This window comes from Sinocyclocheilus anshuiensis, unplaced genomic scaffold (genome assembly GCF_001515605.1).
Source record: "Sinocyclocheilus anshuiensis isolate Anshui unplaced genomic scaffold, SAMN03320099.WGS_v1.1 scaffold5, whole genome shotgun sequence".
NCBI lineage: Eukaryota > Metazoa > Chordata > Actinopteri > Cypriniformes > Cyprinidae > Sinocyclocheilus > Sinocyclocheilus anshuiensis.
Genome location: NW_015536464.1, coordinates 547,743 through 565,818, shown reverse-complemented (window position 1 = coordinate 565,818; position 18,076 = coordinate 547,743). Strand labels below are relative to the sequence as shown.

Here is an 18,076-nt window from a genome sequence, read left to right as displayed (position 1 = left end):
GAGAGAGAGACAGGGTCACATCACAGTGGAGTCAGCTGTCTTAACCGTGGCTTGTGTACTGCAAACACATACCAGCTTCATCACTGTGTCTGTCACGTGACTCTGTTCCCCTTTCGGGCTCTGTCTTTACATTTATTTTGAAAGATGAAGCTCGCGATTATGGTAAGGGGCGTTACATTTCTAACGAGTGCTTGCGGTGTTCGGCCAATCACAATGCACTGGGTCAGCTGGCCAATCAGAGCAGACTGCGCTTGTCGGAAGGAGGGACTTTGTAGAAAACGAAGCGTTTGAGAGAGGCGGGGCATAGAGGACCTACAATAATGTACAGTATTTGAAAAATAATGTGTTTTTTGAACATTAAAGCATGTCAACATATTCTGTTACACCAAATACACAAAATAATGATCTTTAAAAAAGCATCATATGACCCCTTTAATCATTTTCAAGAAACAGCTGAAAACACATCTCTTTCATATTCATTTGACCCTCTAACTCTAGCACTCTCTATTCTATTTCTATTCTAACTACTTGTTTTATTTAAGAAGAAAAGAGCCTTTAACACTAGCATTCTCTATTCTTTCTACATATTTTCTTTTTTATTTATTATAAATAATGACCTTCTAACACAAGCATTATCCTGCCATTGAGTAGCCTATTGTAAGCTTTGAATCAAAATGTAAACATCAACATAATTACTAAACACCAATTAATGAAAGATGAAACAGACTTATATATTTGAAACAGAATGAAAACAGATATGCACAAAAACAAAAATCATCACCACATTGTGATGGTCATAAGAAATAATAAACTGTATACGATTACAACATAAAAACCATATGCCAACCTGTCTCGACCTGACATTTAGAAGAAAAAAAATGCTCATCTTGAGAACAGTTAAGCCTTTCTGTTAAATCATTATTATATAGTCGACTCTTGTCTGCTCGTTTACTATGTTTACTTGTTTACATAACAGCTGTTATAAAAATATGATGAATTATGAAATAAAAGAACATATTCAAAGTAGGTGCCTGATTACAACATATAAAAACCACTGCTAGAGAAAACAAGCATTTGTGCAATTTGTCTTTGGACTGTAAACAGTATAGTTACTGTTGTGACAACTTGCCCCGGTCACTCCTACTTCACTTTATGTGTTGGTTTGGGTAAATTCATGTGTGAATCAGATATCCGGCTTAAAGGAGCAAATGCACATTGTGAAAAATGAATCATTAGAGCAAATTCCTCACCATTTGTGAAAAGACAGCACGCAAGTCATGTATTAATGTACTTCTGTAATTAGTTTCATGCCTTAGACCCCGGGGATCAGCAATCTTAGATGATTGCCATAGTTAAATTACCTTATTTCGAGACCATTTGATGGAAATAGCATTTTGGGCACAACCATAGCTATCTCAAGAGATGGCTCAACTCATATTTTGTGCACTCTGGTCCATTTCATTCCAGAGTGTGGCATTCAAATGTGATAAAATATCTCTATGAGGTAATATATGCTCTCAGTGAGTGGAGGCGAAGAGGATGTGCTAAAAAAAATGACATTTCTAACCTCACCCTTTTAAACTAAAGATCTATCAAACACCACTGTGGGCCTTGACTCACCGTTTTAATAGCCTTTCATTCTTTTCAAAAAGTTTTTTTTTTTGTGTAAAGCGGAATATCTTTTTAATTTATCAGCTTGTAGTTGACAGCCACAGTGAGAGTCTTCAAGTCGCTGAGATGTCTGGAAAAGGACATTGTGTAAAAAGAAGCCGCAGCAGCTGTGGGTTGTCACAATGACAATAATTGTTCTATTCTCCTGGTACTGAGGTGCTTCTACACAGACAGTTTTAATCAACATACTAATTGAGCGCTAATTCTTCTCTGCCTCAGAGTAGAGTAGAGCTTAGCTTTAACATGAGGTGCTTTCACTTTGAATAATTAGAAAATTGTAAGTTGCACACTGATAAAGATATATTAAGAGTGCAGTGGAAACATAAGCAACAATTATTATGCTTTGTAGTTTATCAAGATTAACTCTGTGAACTACTCTGAATTTTTCATATTAAGATTACAGGTACTAAGACGTGGAGAATCATGTTTTTCTAGCAAAGACAAATGATTATTAAAAACTAAAGTAAAATAAATGAAACTAAATTCAAACAAGTAAATAAATAAATAAAAATTGTGTTTACATAATATATGTGTGTTTACTGTGTGTGTGTGTGTGTGTGTGTGTGTGTGTATTTATATATACTGTACATATAAATATACACAGTAAACACACATTTATTATGTAAACACAATCCTTTATTTTGAATGATTAATCATGACTAAATAAATAAATGAATGAATGAATGAATTAATAAATAAATAAAATGTGTAATTTAAATGCGAATTTAAGGAAATAAAATTAAAACAGAATGTATATTTATGTGTGCACATTATTGCAATTTAAAATAAGCCTTTTCTGTTTTAATATAATTTTAAATGTAATTTATTCCCTGTGATACAAAGTTGAATTTTCAGAAAGCCTTCAGAAATGATTATATATGTATGTATGTATATTGGGATAATTTCTGAAAGGTTTCAGAAAATTCAGTTTTGTATTACAGGGAATAATAAATAATTTATTTTTTAATGTTACTATTATTTTTTACTGTATTTTTGATCAAATAAATGCAGTCATTGTGAGAATAAGATACTTGCTTCAAAAATATTTACAAATCTTAATTATTTCAAATAATGTAATAATCATTATAATATTTATTTATTTATTTACTTACTTTTATTTTCCATGGTGTAAAAACATGTTATTTCCCCAAAATGTTCTAATTTACCCCAAAGTGTTCAAAATGGTGTAAAAACACTGTGTCTTCTAAAATGCTCTAATTTAGCCTAAACTGTTTAAAATGGAAACCTAAAACAGAATCATCAAAATCAAAGAATTAAAGTGAATCTGTTCTTGTTAAATCTGCTTTATTGCATTAATACAATTTCTCTTTAGTGGGACTGCATTGCTTTTTTTTTTTTTCTTTTCAATTGCAATTCTGTAAATTCCTCTTTCTGTCATCTCAATTCAAATTCCAATTCAACATCATTTGCGGTGTAACAAATTCAGTTTACGAAAGCCTGATATTATACTCAACCCTGCTTCAAAATATTCTCAAGGTTTGAAAGCTCTTCTCTCACACAAGCAGTGCCTCACTGGAGATAAGAAGAAATATACAGTCATTTAGCAGCAGTGGTCACCAGCAACTCGGAGCGGACCAAATGTGCTGAAATTGCAGCAGTAAAAATTCAATCTTCTTAGCATTATTTCATGAGCAAGCCTGAACACAGGAAATGATAGATTGAGCAAGAAGCAAGAAAGAAACACAATGAGTTCATTTTGGAATGAAGGCAAATAAAAATGCATTGAAATACAACCAGGTTTTACCCTCATGCAGGCGGACATCAGAACACGGTGGGCGTCAGTGCTATAAGGCTGATAATGATGGCGGCTCACACAATTGAGTTGAAGCTCAAGGCACTTGTCAGTCGTCTGTCTGAGTGTCCTTTCATCACCCGTCACTGAGAGCTCTGCAAATGAAGAGACCTGCGTCTGATTATTAAGGCTGCACTAGAAAGCCTGTAGTGCCGGTACAATCTTTAAAACAACAACGTCATTATTCTGTTCTGCAAATGAGTCTGTCTGGTATAAGTACAGCATCACTACACAGGTTATAGGTAGCAGGTGGAACGGGTGGAGACTGGAGAGGAAGGCTATGTGATGGAAAGAGTTTAGACTGTAATTGGTGTTCAGTTTATGTGTGTCTGTAATCGCCTTGTCTTGTTGTTCTACTGTATAGTGGTGGCCATTAAGTATATACAAACCCACAGGCAGATGTACTACATCTATGTCTAAAAAATATATTAATGCTGTGGAATTTTGCTGGAAACCTAATAATGGGTGATATTTTTTGAAGGAATAATTGTGTTGTTATTTAATCTCCCTCATGTTGTTCCAAACCCAACCCAGACTCATTGGAAAAATATGCCCGTGGCAACATTTCTGCAAAGTGATATTATGTTCCCTATTGCACATTTCAGGGTACTTTCAAAGTGAAAAGTTCAGTGAGTGGCATACAAAGCATGTTCAATTTGATCCAAAACAGATGAATGTGAATGTGGCAGCTTTTTATTTACGCAGTTTGGAAATGAAATGTCTGCTAAAAGGTTAATGCTCTATTGTGTTTGAAAATAGCATACCACCCACACAAAACCTGACCCTAAACCCAGACAGTGTTAACAAAAGCAAACATGAGATAAAAACACATTTGCAGAAGCAACTGTGCCATTTTAGCTTTGAGTTTTTTTTTGTCGTGACTCATGTTTCACAGGACTCAGAGCCAAACGCTTTGTATCGCAGATGCAGTGCTGTACCGGGTGAGCGAATGAGCAAGTTTACTATGACAGAAAAGCCATAGCTATGGAGTTGCAAAATGTATTAGTTTACAGTTCATGCACTGTAGAAAAATGTTTCAAGGTCATATTATAGACCTCAAGTAACTTTGAAAAAATAAGTATTTATTAACTGACAATCTGCCCCTACAATCATAATTACAGTAGTTTGAAAAATAATAAATGTTATTGGCAGTGTTGGGGAAAGTTACTTTTAAAAGTAATGCATTACAATACTGCGTTACTCCCTAAAAAAGTAACTAATTACGTTACTTAGTTACTTTTTATGGAAAGTAATGCGTTATATTACTTTTGCGTTACTTTCACGTTATTTTTTTAAATATGAACAGGGCTTGATTGTTTTTAATATAAGAAGTTCTTATAATGTTCAAATGTAAAAGCCCTTTCACACCAAAAAGTGTAATGAATAAACCTCAGGCTGAAGGAAAAGTAAATTCACGTCTGTACAGTAGAATGCAGGAGAAGAAACACTCTTTAAGCAATAAAAAAAAAAACAATGAAGCACAATTGTTAGTTTCTCTAAAGTCACTTTTGCTTATTAGTATGGTTGAACTGGATCATCAAAGGTCAGCAGCAAAGACATTGGTTAATAAAATGGGATTAGATACATTTGTGTTATTTAACATATTTAATTCTTGCAGGTTTGCGTCATATACTGAGTTTGCATTTCACTGTTTTAATTCATTTTGATGAGTACTAAATCTGTTATTTGTGAGTGGGATAAATTAATGCACATTCACATTTAGTCTAAAACTACAGTAACAAGTTACTTGAAAAAAGTAATCTGATTACGTAACTCGCGTTACTTGTAATGCGTTACCCCCAACACTGGTTATTGGTGCTTTACTACCACTAGTGTTCATTTCAACTGCAAACTGAATTGTATAGGTATGTTTTTGGAGTTTTGCATGTAGGTATAGAAGGATGTTTTTTCAATGTTGTCCAAACCTGTATGCTTGTATTTTTTTCAGTGGAACACAAAGGGGAATTTTTGAAGAGTGTACAATCATCTTTACTATAATCTTACACTCCACTGGAGTGCACAACGTCACTTCAGATATGGCCCTTTAGATGTGTTGTGCCTGGTTTTATATCACTGAAGCCTAGTTCTTGGTTCTTGTGTGCTGCAACCAAACAGCACATGCAGAATTACAAATGAGACTTGAGAGATAAGATTTTCATTGAACAGATTTTCAGTGACCTTCACTCAGTTAAGACTGAATATGGCGTCGGAATACCTTAAATACAGTGTATGAGTGATATTAATTATTTTAATGGTACTTTTTGCTTCTTTTTGTTTTTCATTAATTGGAGCTTGACAGCAGTGGAAAAAGGAGGAGCACGCACACTCTTCTAAATTTCTCCTTTCGGGTTCTTCAAAAATCAATCCATCAAAAAATAAATAAAATGTGCAAATTTGGAACAACCTGTTCTGAGATTTTATTTAAGAGTTTTTAAAGAGTCAAACTATTGTACCTCTGTAAGAACAAAGTGTACGTTTTTGGATGTTTTGTTTTTCTTGGTTGGAAATGTTGCGGAAATAATCCTACATACGAGGCAAACAGAGATTGTAGATGCAGAATATCTGTGTTTATATGCAGCTGAGATATGCATAATGTCTTCATTATATGTATTTGTGCATGCGTGCTCCACTCTGACTCACCGCAGCATGCTTCCCTCTTAGCGCAGTTCTGTGTGTGTGTTGCAGATCAGCCAACCGGGCAGACGATTCAAACTTAACATCCTGCTCATGACGTCAAAATAATCCACAATTACAGCATATTTTGCCAGAGATATTGTTCTCTGTTGCTCACTCTATTAGAAAAATTGAACCAACATGAATATATTGTGTATATATGATTAAACCAATTGTTAGTGGACTATAAAGCATCATAATCATGCTTCAGTGTTTCTGAGCAGATTTAGAGAGATCAGCATATGACAATGTATCATTAACCATGAACTGTTTTTATGTGAGTCATAATGAGTGTAATGAAAGGGGCGTATGAGTTACACAGTGACTTCAAAAAACAAAAGCACTGATCACATACATGTCTCTTTGACAAATGCCAGCAGATGCTGTCAGTGTGCACTAAAACGTTTATAAATTTTAGACTACACAATAAAGTACAGAAAAAAATACTCCCAAAACGTACTCGCAATTACATATGTCAGGTTGTCAGTACAATAATTCGATTTTTATGAACACTTTGAGAAATAGCACTATTGGGAATTTAATTGAGCAGTTTAATGATCCTGTTAATTGTTTAACTGGTTGAATAATTGCCTGGAATTTTAATCAGCGTGACTTATCAAGGCTAGAAATGCTTTAATACACAGAGTGGTTGTTCTCCTCCAGAAACATAATGTACCGATGCTTAAAATGGATATATCAGCATTTCAGTTACTCAGTGTTCAGAATCGAGCACAGTAAATGGCCATGAGCCAGAGCTCCTGTTTTGTGAGCCAATAGTCATATACTATATTACTGTAGACATACCAGAATTAATTGGATTCGTTTTGTAGGCAGAAAATAAATTAGTTGAACACAAAATGAACAAATATAAGAAAGTGCACTGAATCAGCCTGAGCTTGACATTGAGCTAACTGTAATGTTAATGCTTATATACTGGAAACCAGAATTCTTTTAAAAAGAAGAATCTTCTTCAGACTTAAAGGGGTCATCGGATGCAAAACACTTTTACATGTTGTTTGAACTGAAATGTGTGTTGGCAGTGTGTGTACACAACCACCCTATAATGATAAAGATCCACCCAGTGTTTTTTTTTTTAATCCAGATAAATAATATCCACTTTTTCAAATTAAGCCGTTCTCAGATTCTTGACTGTGTGATGTCACACGGACCCAAGCCCCTCCCACGATTGTTGATTGACACTGGTGTTTTACCTTAGACCCGCCCTGAGTGAGCTGTCATCAGTCCGCCATTGTTGCCAGAGCTCATTAGCATTTAAAGGAACATGCACCGAAATGGCTCACAGTGAACAGAGCTGTTTTTGACAGGGTAAAAAAGGTGTTGTTTTACACTACTATTGAGAACTTTTAACCAAAGTATGTTATAGACTTTTCATTAAGACTCTAAAGAATCGATTCAACTTGTGGAAAATGGGCATCCGATGACCCCTTTAAAGACAAATGCCTTGTTCACACTGTCAGTCCAATTCCGTTTTTTGTTTTTTTTGTGCATCTGATTGGAATCTGATTTAAATGTTTGACTGTCCACACTGTGCACTTGTTGAACTTATTCAGATCCGATTTGTGTGTCCCGTGACTGTTTCGTTTTACTGAATATCTGCAGTTTGTTTCAATTAGAGATGGTAAGATTCACCGATTCGCATTGGTGCATCGGCATAAAAGTTGATGATGCGATGCATCGATTTAAAAAGTGTGTATCGGTACAAGTTGGCATTTGTATATAGGCGTGTCCTGGGAGTCACATAGAATATAGAATAACATGGCTGTCTCTCTGAATCAAAGAAATAAAAGCAAACTATCTGTACCATATTGAATTGCATAGCATCATATATATTTTTTTTCCATTGCATCGTATTGCATTGAATCGCACTGTGTTGAATCAAATTGAAATCGGATCGTAATAGCGATGAATCGTATCGCATCGCATTGGTAGCTGCTTCATATGCATCTTTAATGTATTGTATTGTTGGCTATGCATCGGCCTCAGTTATGGAGATGCACATCTCTAGTTTTCACGGCAATGGTATTGCACTGGTATGCCTACGCTAAAATCGACAATAACAGCAATACAGTTTGCAATACAGATGTTGTCTTACATCATGACAACATGTTGCCATTGCACCGGATTATATTACGTTTTATGAGACAGCAGCTTATGAGCTACACTAAATCCAATCTGGGGTGCGTTTCCCAAAAGCATCGTTATCTAACTATGGTAACAAGGTCCATTGAACTCTATTGGTAACGACAAACTTGTGACCATAGCTGCTGATACATGATACCTAAACATAACAATGCTAGTCAACTTAGCTTTCTTCATTTGGCTTTTCTCATCCCATAAATGAAACATCACTGACTAATGTTCTGCATACTTTAATTGTTATTCTGGCTAAGACTTACCTTGTCCCTTGTGTTTTGTCATAGACATAATGACATAACTGCAATATGTTTTATTATATTTATGTAGCAAATTATTATTATTTTATTTATTGAAGAGCTTTAATTATATTATTATGTGGATATTTTTAAGCACCTAACTCCACCCCTACCCTTAAACAGAACAACAGCTCAACAATATTAAAACCATAACAGGCAGATAAATGACTATAGCAGTGATAATAATTTATTCACAAAAAAATTACAAACATCATTAGTTCAGTTGAGTTATATTTTGTATTCCAAGTTCTCCAAAGCATACAACAGCTTTGTGAGGAGGAAAGTGAAACTGATTTTGTTAATCATACCCTCTAAATCTTCCCATGATCCCCTCAATGAAGGCAAAGCATGTCTCATTTAAAAAGACGGACCTGCTTAACACTTCTGGGGACTGCAATTTCTGAATGCTTACATGAGTGTAAATGATAAAGTTTGAGAGTGATGGTGGATGGTGATGATTATTATTGTGTGGAGATTAAATTGCAGTCTTTTGAGATGTCATATGGCTGCTGAAGACTTGGAATAAAGTGCACAAATGGATGACTTGGATTTTAAGGTACTTTTGTCATTTTTGAGCTGCTCTGATATTCAGAAAACTCATTTATTGTCCCATGGCAAACACAATTAATCTAAGTGAGGATTAAGTGATGACAGAATTTCCATTCTTTTTAACATTTTAAAGTTTAGCCTTGCGTAAAGTGATGGAATCCTCCAAAACCAGAGTGACATTTGTTCCAAAAGTGATGTTTTGGTGGTGCAGGATGGTGAGCGTGTTGCTCATCTGCATCACATGGTTTGTGCCCTCTGGTGAAACACCTGGGGAGGAATCTCTTGGCATGAGTGATTCATCCCTGTCAGGCATGTTTACTTGACATCACAAAGACAGCCTCTTTTGAGTAGATGAAACTGACTTAAAAAAAAGTTAAGATTAATGTAGTTCAGAAAAATGTTCTTTTTGAACATAAAGTAAAACAGTGTGTAAACAGAGCACACAGATAAACTTTTGAAAGATGTGCTCATTGTTAAAAAAAAAAAAAAAGAAAATCCACAATTTAGTCTTTCAGACTGTGAGGATAAAAAAAAAAAAAGTTCTATCCATTAGAAAGGTCATCTGACTCAAACCAGATGGCTTCTTGCTGTGAGGCAGCAGTGCTACCTTTAAACCATTTGAAATTTCATTAAAAAACATATGACCTTTACAGGTTAAGTTCAAATACATCATACTTTTATGATGTATTATAAGCTCAAATGTTTCCCATGCTGTCAGGTTTTGTTCTGGTCCTCTGTGATAATAAGACAGGAGTCTGTGTTTGTGCGGTAATTAACTCTATATATGCTGACGAATATGTTCACGGGAGAGTCAAGCCGAACAAACCTCACGTTGAGCTAATTCACAAACATCAGGAGGCATTGTCATCTGACGCTGTGCTGATGGGACTAAAATACAAGTTGAAATTGTTTGCTAAAGGATGCTAATCCAAAAACTTGGAAGCCCATGATTATTAATCCACATTATTGTTCATTTTCATGCACAAAACACTTGTAAGGCAGTTTATTTGACACAACATGCAAATTATACAAGAAATCATGGAAATCTTGGAAACAGACGGGGAATTCACAGAGAATGAATTGCGCTCTCTGATCACGTTGTTAATTTGCATGCGCAGTTAGCGTTTATTTACCACCTGATTCACAAATATGAATTATGCAAATGAAGTAACTGTGCCCAGACATGCCCAATAAATAAGTGCTGAACACAATTTGCTTGTGTAGTTCTCCATATTGCAAGCTTGCACACAATGGCAGGTTATGGAAGACGTAGCAAATTACTTGACATACTTTACTGAACAGCGCTTTTTAAAGCAACGGCATGTAAGAAATATCAGTTTCAAAATCATTCAGATGGTTCACTGACTCGCAATAAGTTGATTGGCTTCTGTTTCAGTCCCACACTCCACCCAAACATCTGTTCTGGGAGTATGTAAGTTTGGTGAGCGGCTATGAAATTATACGAAAAAGACAAATTTCTTTACGGCAGCAAAAAATTGCACGTGTATAACGAACCGCTTTAGTTACGACAGTGGCATATTTATGACACTGAATTCCGCTCACTGAACAGCTCCTAAGTCGCAAAAATACACAAAACTACCGAAGATTACTGCCATAATACAAAATGTACACACACACTTCTTTCAGCTAACATTGCATTTACCACATGCTTTCCACAGGCAGAAATAACGCAACATCGTGCCAGGAAAATATCGCTATAGAGTTATATGCAGTCAGACTAGAGTTTTGAATAAGATGCTATGTACATAAATCCTAATTTATAGAAAAGAGGTGAAGAAAAGTGTGTTTGTGCAGATACACATATCCAGGGCTGTCAGTTATATTTGGTTATTGTGGGTGGTTAGTGAATAAAGGTGCGATCAAATTAGCCAAATTCTGGTAAAATTTGGAGAGCAAATGAAGGTTCACTGTCCATTGTCAGAAATATAACGATGTATGAAACACAGCTCACACAGAAGTCCCTTTCAATCCAAGCAGGTTTCAACGTGGCAAATCAAATTAGTAGTTGCAAAGTTACTTGTAGTTAGTAGAAGGTCTAAAGTGAACTATCAAAATAAAGTGTTGGCAAAACTTAAGGGAGTCTTTCATCCTCATGCAACATTCCATGGGTTCTCATTGAAATAACTAGATTTTGCCCATGAAAATTTGCAGAACAACGTTAAATGTGAGTGCACATCACAACACAGTTTTTTTGTGGTAAAGCACTGCACGATCACACAAAGTTCTGCAGTTTTTCTGTGAATCCACCCAGCCTGTGTCCTCAGACCACAGGTCATCCAAATCTCTTCATCCCACGGGTGTTTAGAGGAACTGCTCAACTGAATCTCAGCTGAATGTTTGAGACGTCTAGAGATGAATGCTTTCTTGACAGTGGCTTAACACACTTGACTGCTGGGTTGGCACAGAGTAAGGACGATTTCAGCTGTTGTTAGTGATTTAAAGTGACGGTTAACAAGAGAAAACAGAATAGAGCACATGCTGTTCAGCTTTGACTTTGAAAAGATAAAGGTGTATGTTTTAGAAAATATTGCGGCATACCTTTGCAATCATAATTAAAAAAAAAAAAACTATTTATGCAAGATAATATCTGATGTGATGTTTAAAGTATAAAAGGGTCTTAAAGAATGTGGGAAAGAATAGAACGATATTTGAAGAATTTCTAAACTAAAACATTGTTGTAGAACAATGGCACAACCAGCAGGCTTAAATTAACCTTTTTTTGGCCTTATGACAGATGTAATTACTCAATTGAAGGTATACCAAGCTATCTCCTCAGTTTAATCATTATCATCTTCTATATGTTTGACATCTTTCACGTTTAAGCTCCATTAAGCTAAAAGTGTCTCGTTACCGTTGAATCCATATCGCTAAAGGACTGTCTGCATTTTATTTTTTAAATAAGAAATATTAAAATAGTTGAATTACATTCTAAGTCACTACAAGGAAATGTATCAAATATAATTCTAACATATTCCTACAATGCATGTTATTGGAACATGTAAATATCAGACACTGGCATTACATTTGCTTTTCATGCATTTGAGCTGAACTTTGACATTCACCAAAGACATTTTTTTTGTGATTTTAGCAGCTTATTCTACAAACATTAGGAATAAAAACATACAATACATTGAACGTCACCATCGATGCAAATGAAGTGATATTTTTCTTTATCAGCCAGAGCCAGCTCATGCCTTTTTCTCATGCTCTTCTCCTTCCAGACACCTTCAATACTGCAAATGCTTTAGATTTCACTGAGCAATGAGCTGGCTTGTGTTGATAGCTACAGATGAAGATAAAAAAGTGGAGAATGCAAGATCCTATATTGCATTGCCAATTGTTCTGGACGATTGCTCTGGGAATAAGCATGAGATGAGATGGTTTTTCTCTAGAGCTCTCTCTACAGACTAAATGTGATTCATAGACATTTACATAACTGTCAATTACCTGGGAAAAACGGAGATCAAATGGTCTGCCTTGGGAATGACTAAAATGTGTTTTAAATGAGTCTTTTCTCTTTTTTTCTGAATTCCATTTTATAGTGTTCTTTTGTTCTAGGGCAAAAGGAAGAATTTAATTCAATGTTGATACCATACTTGTGTGGCCTGTCCAATTAACAATTAACAAAAAAAAAAATCTGCAAATACATCCTCAAATACCATGTATGGTTAAAAGACTTTCCTGGGGTCTTAATCTGCAGTGGTTTTGAGGTTGAGCTTCATGCCAACCGGACATACAACTGGGAGTAATAAATGGAGCTGTAATAAGTGTAGTCTGTGAAAACGCTCCTCTCCTTTGGGAAATCACATCTCTCCAGCCTTTCACAAAAACACCTCCACCCACAACCTGTGGATATGAGATCTGCACTTGCATAACTATTATATAATACAAGCTGTGTTCGTGTTAATAACTGTAGCTGTTATGTTGCGCCTCATTGACCTGCACCATGCCTAGATTAAGTTTTATGATTGAAGTTTTAAGATGTCTTTGCTGTGTTTTGAGTCATATGTAAATTATAAACTATAAATTGCATTTCAAAAACAATATACCTACATATTTGGTGCTTTCTTTTCCATTGCATAGTTTTGCTTATTTTGTTTATTCATTCCATCTGATATATACACAATACGGAAATGGTGATGGAGTGCTTTGAAAGCTTTGACATTAGTCCAAAAAGCACGAACAATTTATATTTACTGTTATTCTCTTAGCAAAGCATTCTAATTAATCTGATTTATTAAGACAGAATTATTGTGCTACCTTGAATAAATATTTGGAACAAAAATGTTTGCACTTGCTGCATAACATTAAGTGTTTCTTACATGATGTTGCCTCAGGGTAAACTAATTTTTCACTTTACAAGCACATGATGCAAGCAAGATGGCAGCAAAATGGTTGATAATAAAGAGATAGGGGAGGGAAGGGGAGGAGAAGGGAAGGGGAAGGGGGGTGGGGTGTCTTAGTATATCTCCATAACCATGTTTGAATGATTGTTAATAAAATACATTTTTGGACACATTTACATAAATTTGCCCTTTTAGCAGATCCTTTTACTTATTTAAAATGAATGTTAAGATTGGAGGAATACAAAATAATAATAATAATAATAATAAAATCACCACAAGGTGATGTGCTTTGAAGTTCTTTGATGGATGAGTGGATAGAAAATGTTCAATAGACACTATGCAATACAATAAACTGCACAATACACTGTTCACATATGAACTACATGAGCATGAGTGCAATCACATAAATGTGTGTTTGATACTGCTTTTATACAACTGTATGATGGAACAAGAATGTACAAGTAAATAAATAAGGAAAACCCAAAGAGAGTCTTAAAAAACTCTTGTGTGTGAAACCACCTTTTTTCATCACAGATTCCAAAAAAAACATTGATACTTGTTAAAGTGACGTGACATGTGGCCAAGTATGGTGACCCATACTAGGAATTAGTGCTCTGCATTTACCCATCCAAAGTGCACACACACAGCAGTGAACACACACACACCGTGAACATACACCCGGAGCAGTGGGCAGCCATTTATGCTGCGGCGCCCGGGGAGCAGTTGGGGGTTCAGTGCCTTGCTCAAGGGCACCTCAGTCGTGGTATTGAAGGTGGGAGAGAGCGCTGTGCATTCACTCCCCCCACCTACAATCCCTGCCGGTACGAGACTCGAACCCGCAACCTTTGGGTTACAAGTCTGACTTTGTAACCATTAGGCCACAACTTCCCCAACTACTTAAACAGGTGCAAGCCTCTGTTACTAATTCTAAAATGCCACTTTATAATTACCAATGATGGCTTGGGCTGCGCTACAGTATTTACAGTTATAGGGTATTATGTAAAATAGAGAGTGGGAAAGATCCACTGAGCATGCGTGTTCTGAGCATGGGTCTGATAGAGCTTTCATTCTTTGCCGTGTTCACAGAGGAAAGCAATATCTTTGTCATAGTATCCTTTCAATGACTAAGGTGATTTCAAATGATTGGCATCAGCACTGGCTAGTGCACAAATAATATATTTTTCATCCTTGTTCTCAATGAAGTGAAGCAACAGTTGGTTCCTGATGTTTCATTACTGAATGAATCTGTGTTATTGAGTGAATTTGTTGAATAGTCTGCTGACTGCTGACCCAATGCTGTTCACTCAATGACTCGAGACTTGACTAGACTTGCATGAACTCGACAATAAAGTCCTCTGCATTTAACCCATCAAAGTGCACACACAGCATTGAGTAGAGAACACTCACTGCAGCTGGCAACCATTTTTGATACCATGCCTAGGGAGCAATTGGGGGTTAGATGCCTCAGTTGTGGGTAACAATTTCATAATGTGCAAGATGAGAACAATTGGACCAAAGTCCATAAGGGTTCTTGGACACTGGTTTGGCACCAGAACAAAAAGTGTTCTGAGCATTTTACCCAGTACAATGATAGAGAACAGATGCTACAGTATTCCAAATACCTGGTTAGCACATGTCCTTGGTCTATCAGGCCACACAGAATATCCCAGTTTTTTCCAACCCTGTTCTTGAAGGCACACCAACAGTACACTTTTTGAACTCTTCCTAATCAAACAGACCAGATTGAACTCTTTAGTTTGTTAGTAGAGACTCTAAGACATTCAACATGTGTACTTGCCTGGTTGATGTTTCCAGGGATCGAGTCACAAGAATTAAAAGAGGTAGTAAAGAAAGAAAACTGATCAAATGCCAGCTCAAAAATCAGCTGAAAAAATATTCAGCTCACTAACCTTTGGTTCCTGCCAGATGTGAATGGCATTAGTGTTCTGAATTATTCTGCCCAGTGAGTTTCTGAATAGTGAGAACAGAAAGAGCCATGCACTGATCCTTGAGGTACCCCATGGTTAGCTGATGTGATCTCCTTTTCTCTAAAATAAGTTGGACCTAACCTAAAACCTACCTAAAAGTGTGGTTCCAGTTATGTCGAGTTTATAGACAGAGTACAGAAGGGTCTGGTGTTTCAAAGGCAGCAGGTCTTGCAAAATAAGAATGAATTGGAGACAGGTCACTTGGATGGCATTGAATTTACCCAACTACTAACCAAACTTTCGACTACTAACTGTTTTTGAGGTGAAAATTAGTACTACCACGTTTAGCTGCTATCTATTCTCTGCAGGCCTATCAGCCTATCCTCACAGGCAGGGTTTGTGAGTGAAACCAGAGCACCTGGTGATTTGAGACAGATTTGCATGTTCTCCTCACAGACAAAGGGAGAACATGCAACTCCTCACTGAAAGTTTTCCTAGCTCAGCTGGTACCCGAACCAAGGACTTTCTTGCTGTGAGGCGACAGTTCTACCCACTTAGCCACTGTGCCACTCCAATTTTATAAACTGCAAAGTATAAGACCACGTTAGCCAACCTATACATGTGTCCTAACAAACTGCTCTGTTGTTTCTGTGTCTGCAGATACACAAAGCTGAAAACTGCCACCAATATCTACATCTTCAATTTGGCACTGGCAGATGCTCTGGCCACTAGTACACTTCCATTCCAGAGCGCCAAGTATCTTATGAACACCTGGCCTTTTGGTGAGCTTCTATGTAAAATCGTCATAGCTATTGACTACTATAACATGTTTACCAGTATCTTCACCCTCACTATGATGAGTGTGGACCGTTACATTGCCGTGTGCCACCCTGTGAGTGCGCTGGAGTTTCGTACCCCCATCAACGCCAAAATCATCAATGTGTGCATCTGGATTCTTTCCTCTGCTGTTGGAGTGCCAATCATGATAATGGCAGTTACCAGAGTGACAAACCAAGGTGGGTACGTCTTTAAAAGCAAGATTTTTTAGAAAGCAAGTTGTATTTGTTGGAAGATGTGTCTTGATAAAACCAAGCAATGAAAAGTTAACATTCTTTAAAATCTAATTATAATTCTGATTCTGATTCTAGAACTGTTTAAATTTATTCCATAACAGGTGCAACTGTCTGCATGCTGAAGTTCCCTGATCCAGACTGGTACTGGGACACAGTGACAAAGATTTGTGTATTTATCTTTGCATTTGTGGTACCAGTGCTAGTCATCACGATCTGCTATGGTCTGATGATCCTACGTTTGAGAAGTGTCCGTCTTCTCTCAGGCTCTAAGGAGAAGGACAGAAGCATGCGTAGAATCACTCGAATGGTCTTGGTAGTGGTGGCTGCCTTCATTATCTGCTGGACACCTATCCACATCTTCATCATTGTCAAAACACTTGTAGACGTCAACCAGAAGAGCCCCTTTGTGATTGCCAGTTGGCACCTGTGTATCGCACTCGGCTATACCAATAGCAGCCTCAATCCTGTCCTCTACGCTTTCCTGGATGAGAATTTCAAGAGATGCTTCCGAGACTTCTGCCCACCCTTCCGAACCAGAGCTGACCAGAATAGCCTTAACCGAGCGAGGAATGCCACAAGGGAGCCAGTGTCAGTTTGTGCACCTTCGGAGACAGGAAAGAAGCCAGTATGACTAGGCCTGGAGAGGATCCCACGGGGGTCCCAGTCCAGAAGAGTTCAGCAGGACCTGCAATCTGAGGTCACTCAAATCTCCACTACTGAATTCTAGTAAAAGAATGGAAGAGCCACTTCTTATATTTTGGAAAGCATTCAGCTCCACCGTACTCAATACTGTCTCAAGTTTTGCATATTCAGAAGATAACCAGAGAAACTGAGTTAAGCAGCTCCTCTCCTGCACCATTTTTTTTTTACTTTGTATTGCGGATTGGCCCCAGTATTTCTTTCGGAAGAAATGCTAACACAGTGATGAGCCTCTTCTGAGCCCAATGTACAAAACAGGTAAATTATCAGACTTTCATGTGCCGGTGGATTTTCAGGGTCTGAAATCTTACTGGTTTTGAGGACATAACCCAAAAATCTGAATGAAGGACCATTCACAGAAAGTCTGCAAACAATGAATGATTAAATTCCCTGTGAGTGAAAATAGCTGCTGTTACAATCAAAAATGAAATCCGAGATAGGCTACAAAAGCAAATAGTGAAGATGGGTTCCATTTGGAGGAAACTGGCTCAAAAATTAAAAGTATTTTCAGCAGTTGTTTATATATTTAATTTCCTCTATCTCTCAGATATTGGACTGGTAGCGGACAAGCCTTGGGGAAATAGAAAAAAACTCAAACAAACATCGGAAATAGATGTAAAAACTCTGCTCAAATGTTGTAAACCCTATTGATGGAAACTCCAAGGGAATGATGGGAAAATATGTCTTGCCCCAGAACAGACTGCTGTCAGGTTGGAGAAAAGTGAAGAAAGGTGGTATGTTATGACATACAGACCAGGGAGTATGTGGTTTGAACCTGAGCCTAGTGGAAAAATAAATTCTGGAAAAATAAATATTGATGGATTATTTGCCATTATTGCTGAAGACCAGC

At 36.8% G+C, this 18,076-nt stretch overlaps 1 protein-coding gene across 1 annotated transcript in view; it reads left to right on the top strand.

Annotated features, from left to right (window-relative positions):
• Positions 1-17,378, top strand: part of LOC107688080 (delta-type opioid receptor-like) — a 21,415-nt gene extending 4,037 nt beyond the window's left edge. The window contains exons 2-3 of the mRNA XM_016485669.1: positions 16,115-16,470; positions 16,629-17,378. Of these exons, the coding sequence (XP_016341155.1) occupies positions 16,115-16,470; positions 16,629-17,158 (886 nt within the window). The 3' untranslated portion in view covers positions 17,159-17,378. The remainder of the gene's footprint in view (positions 1-16,114; positions 16,471-16,628) is intronic.
• The last annotated feature ends 698 nt before the right edge of the window (positions 17,379-18,076 follow it).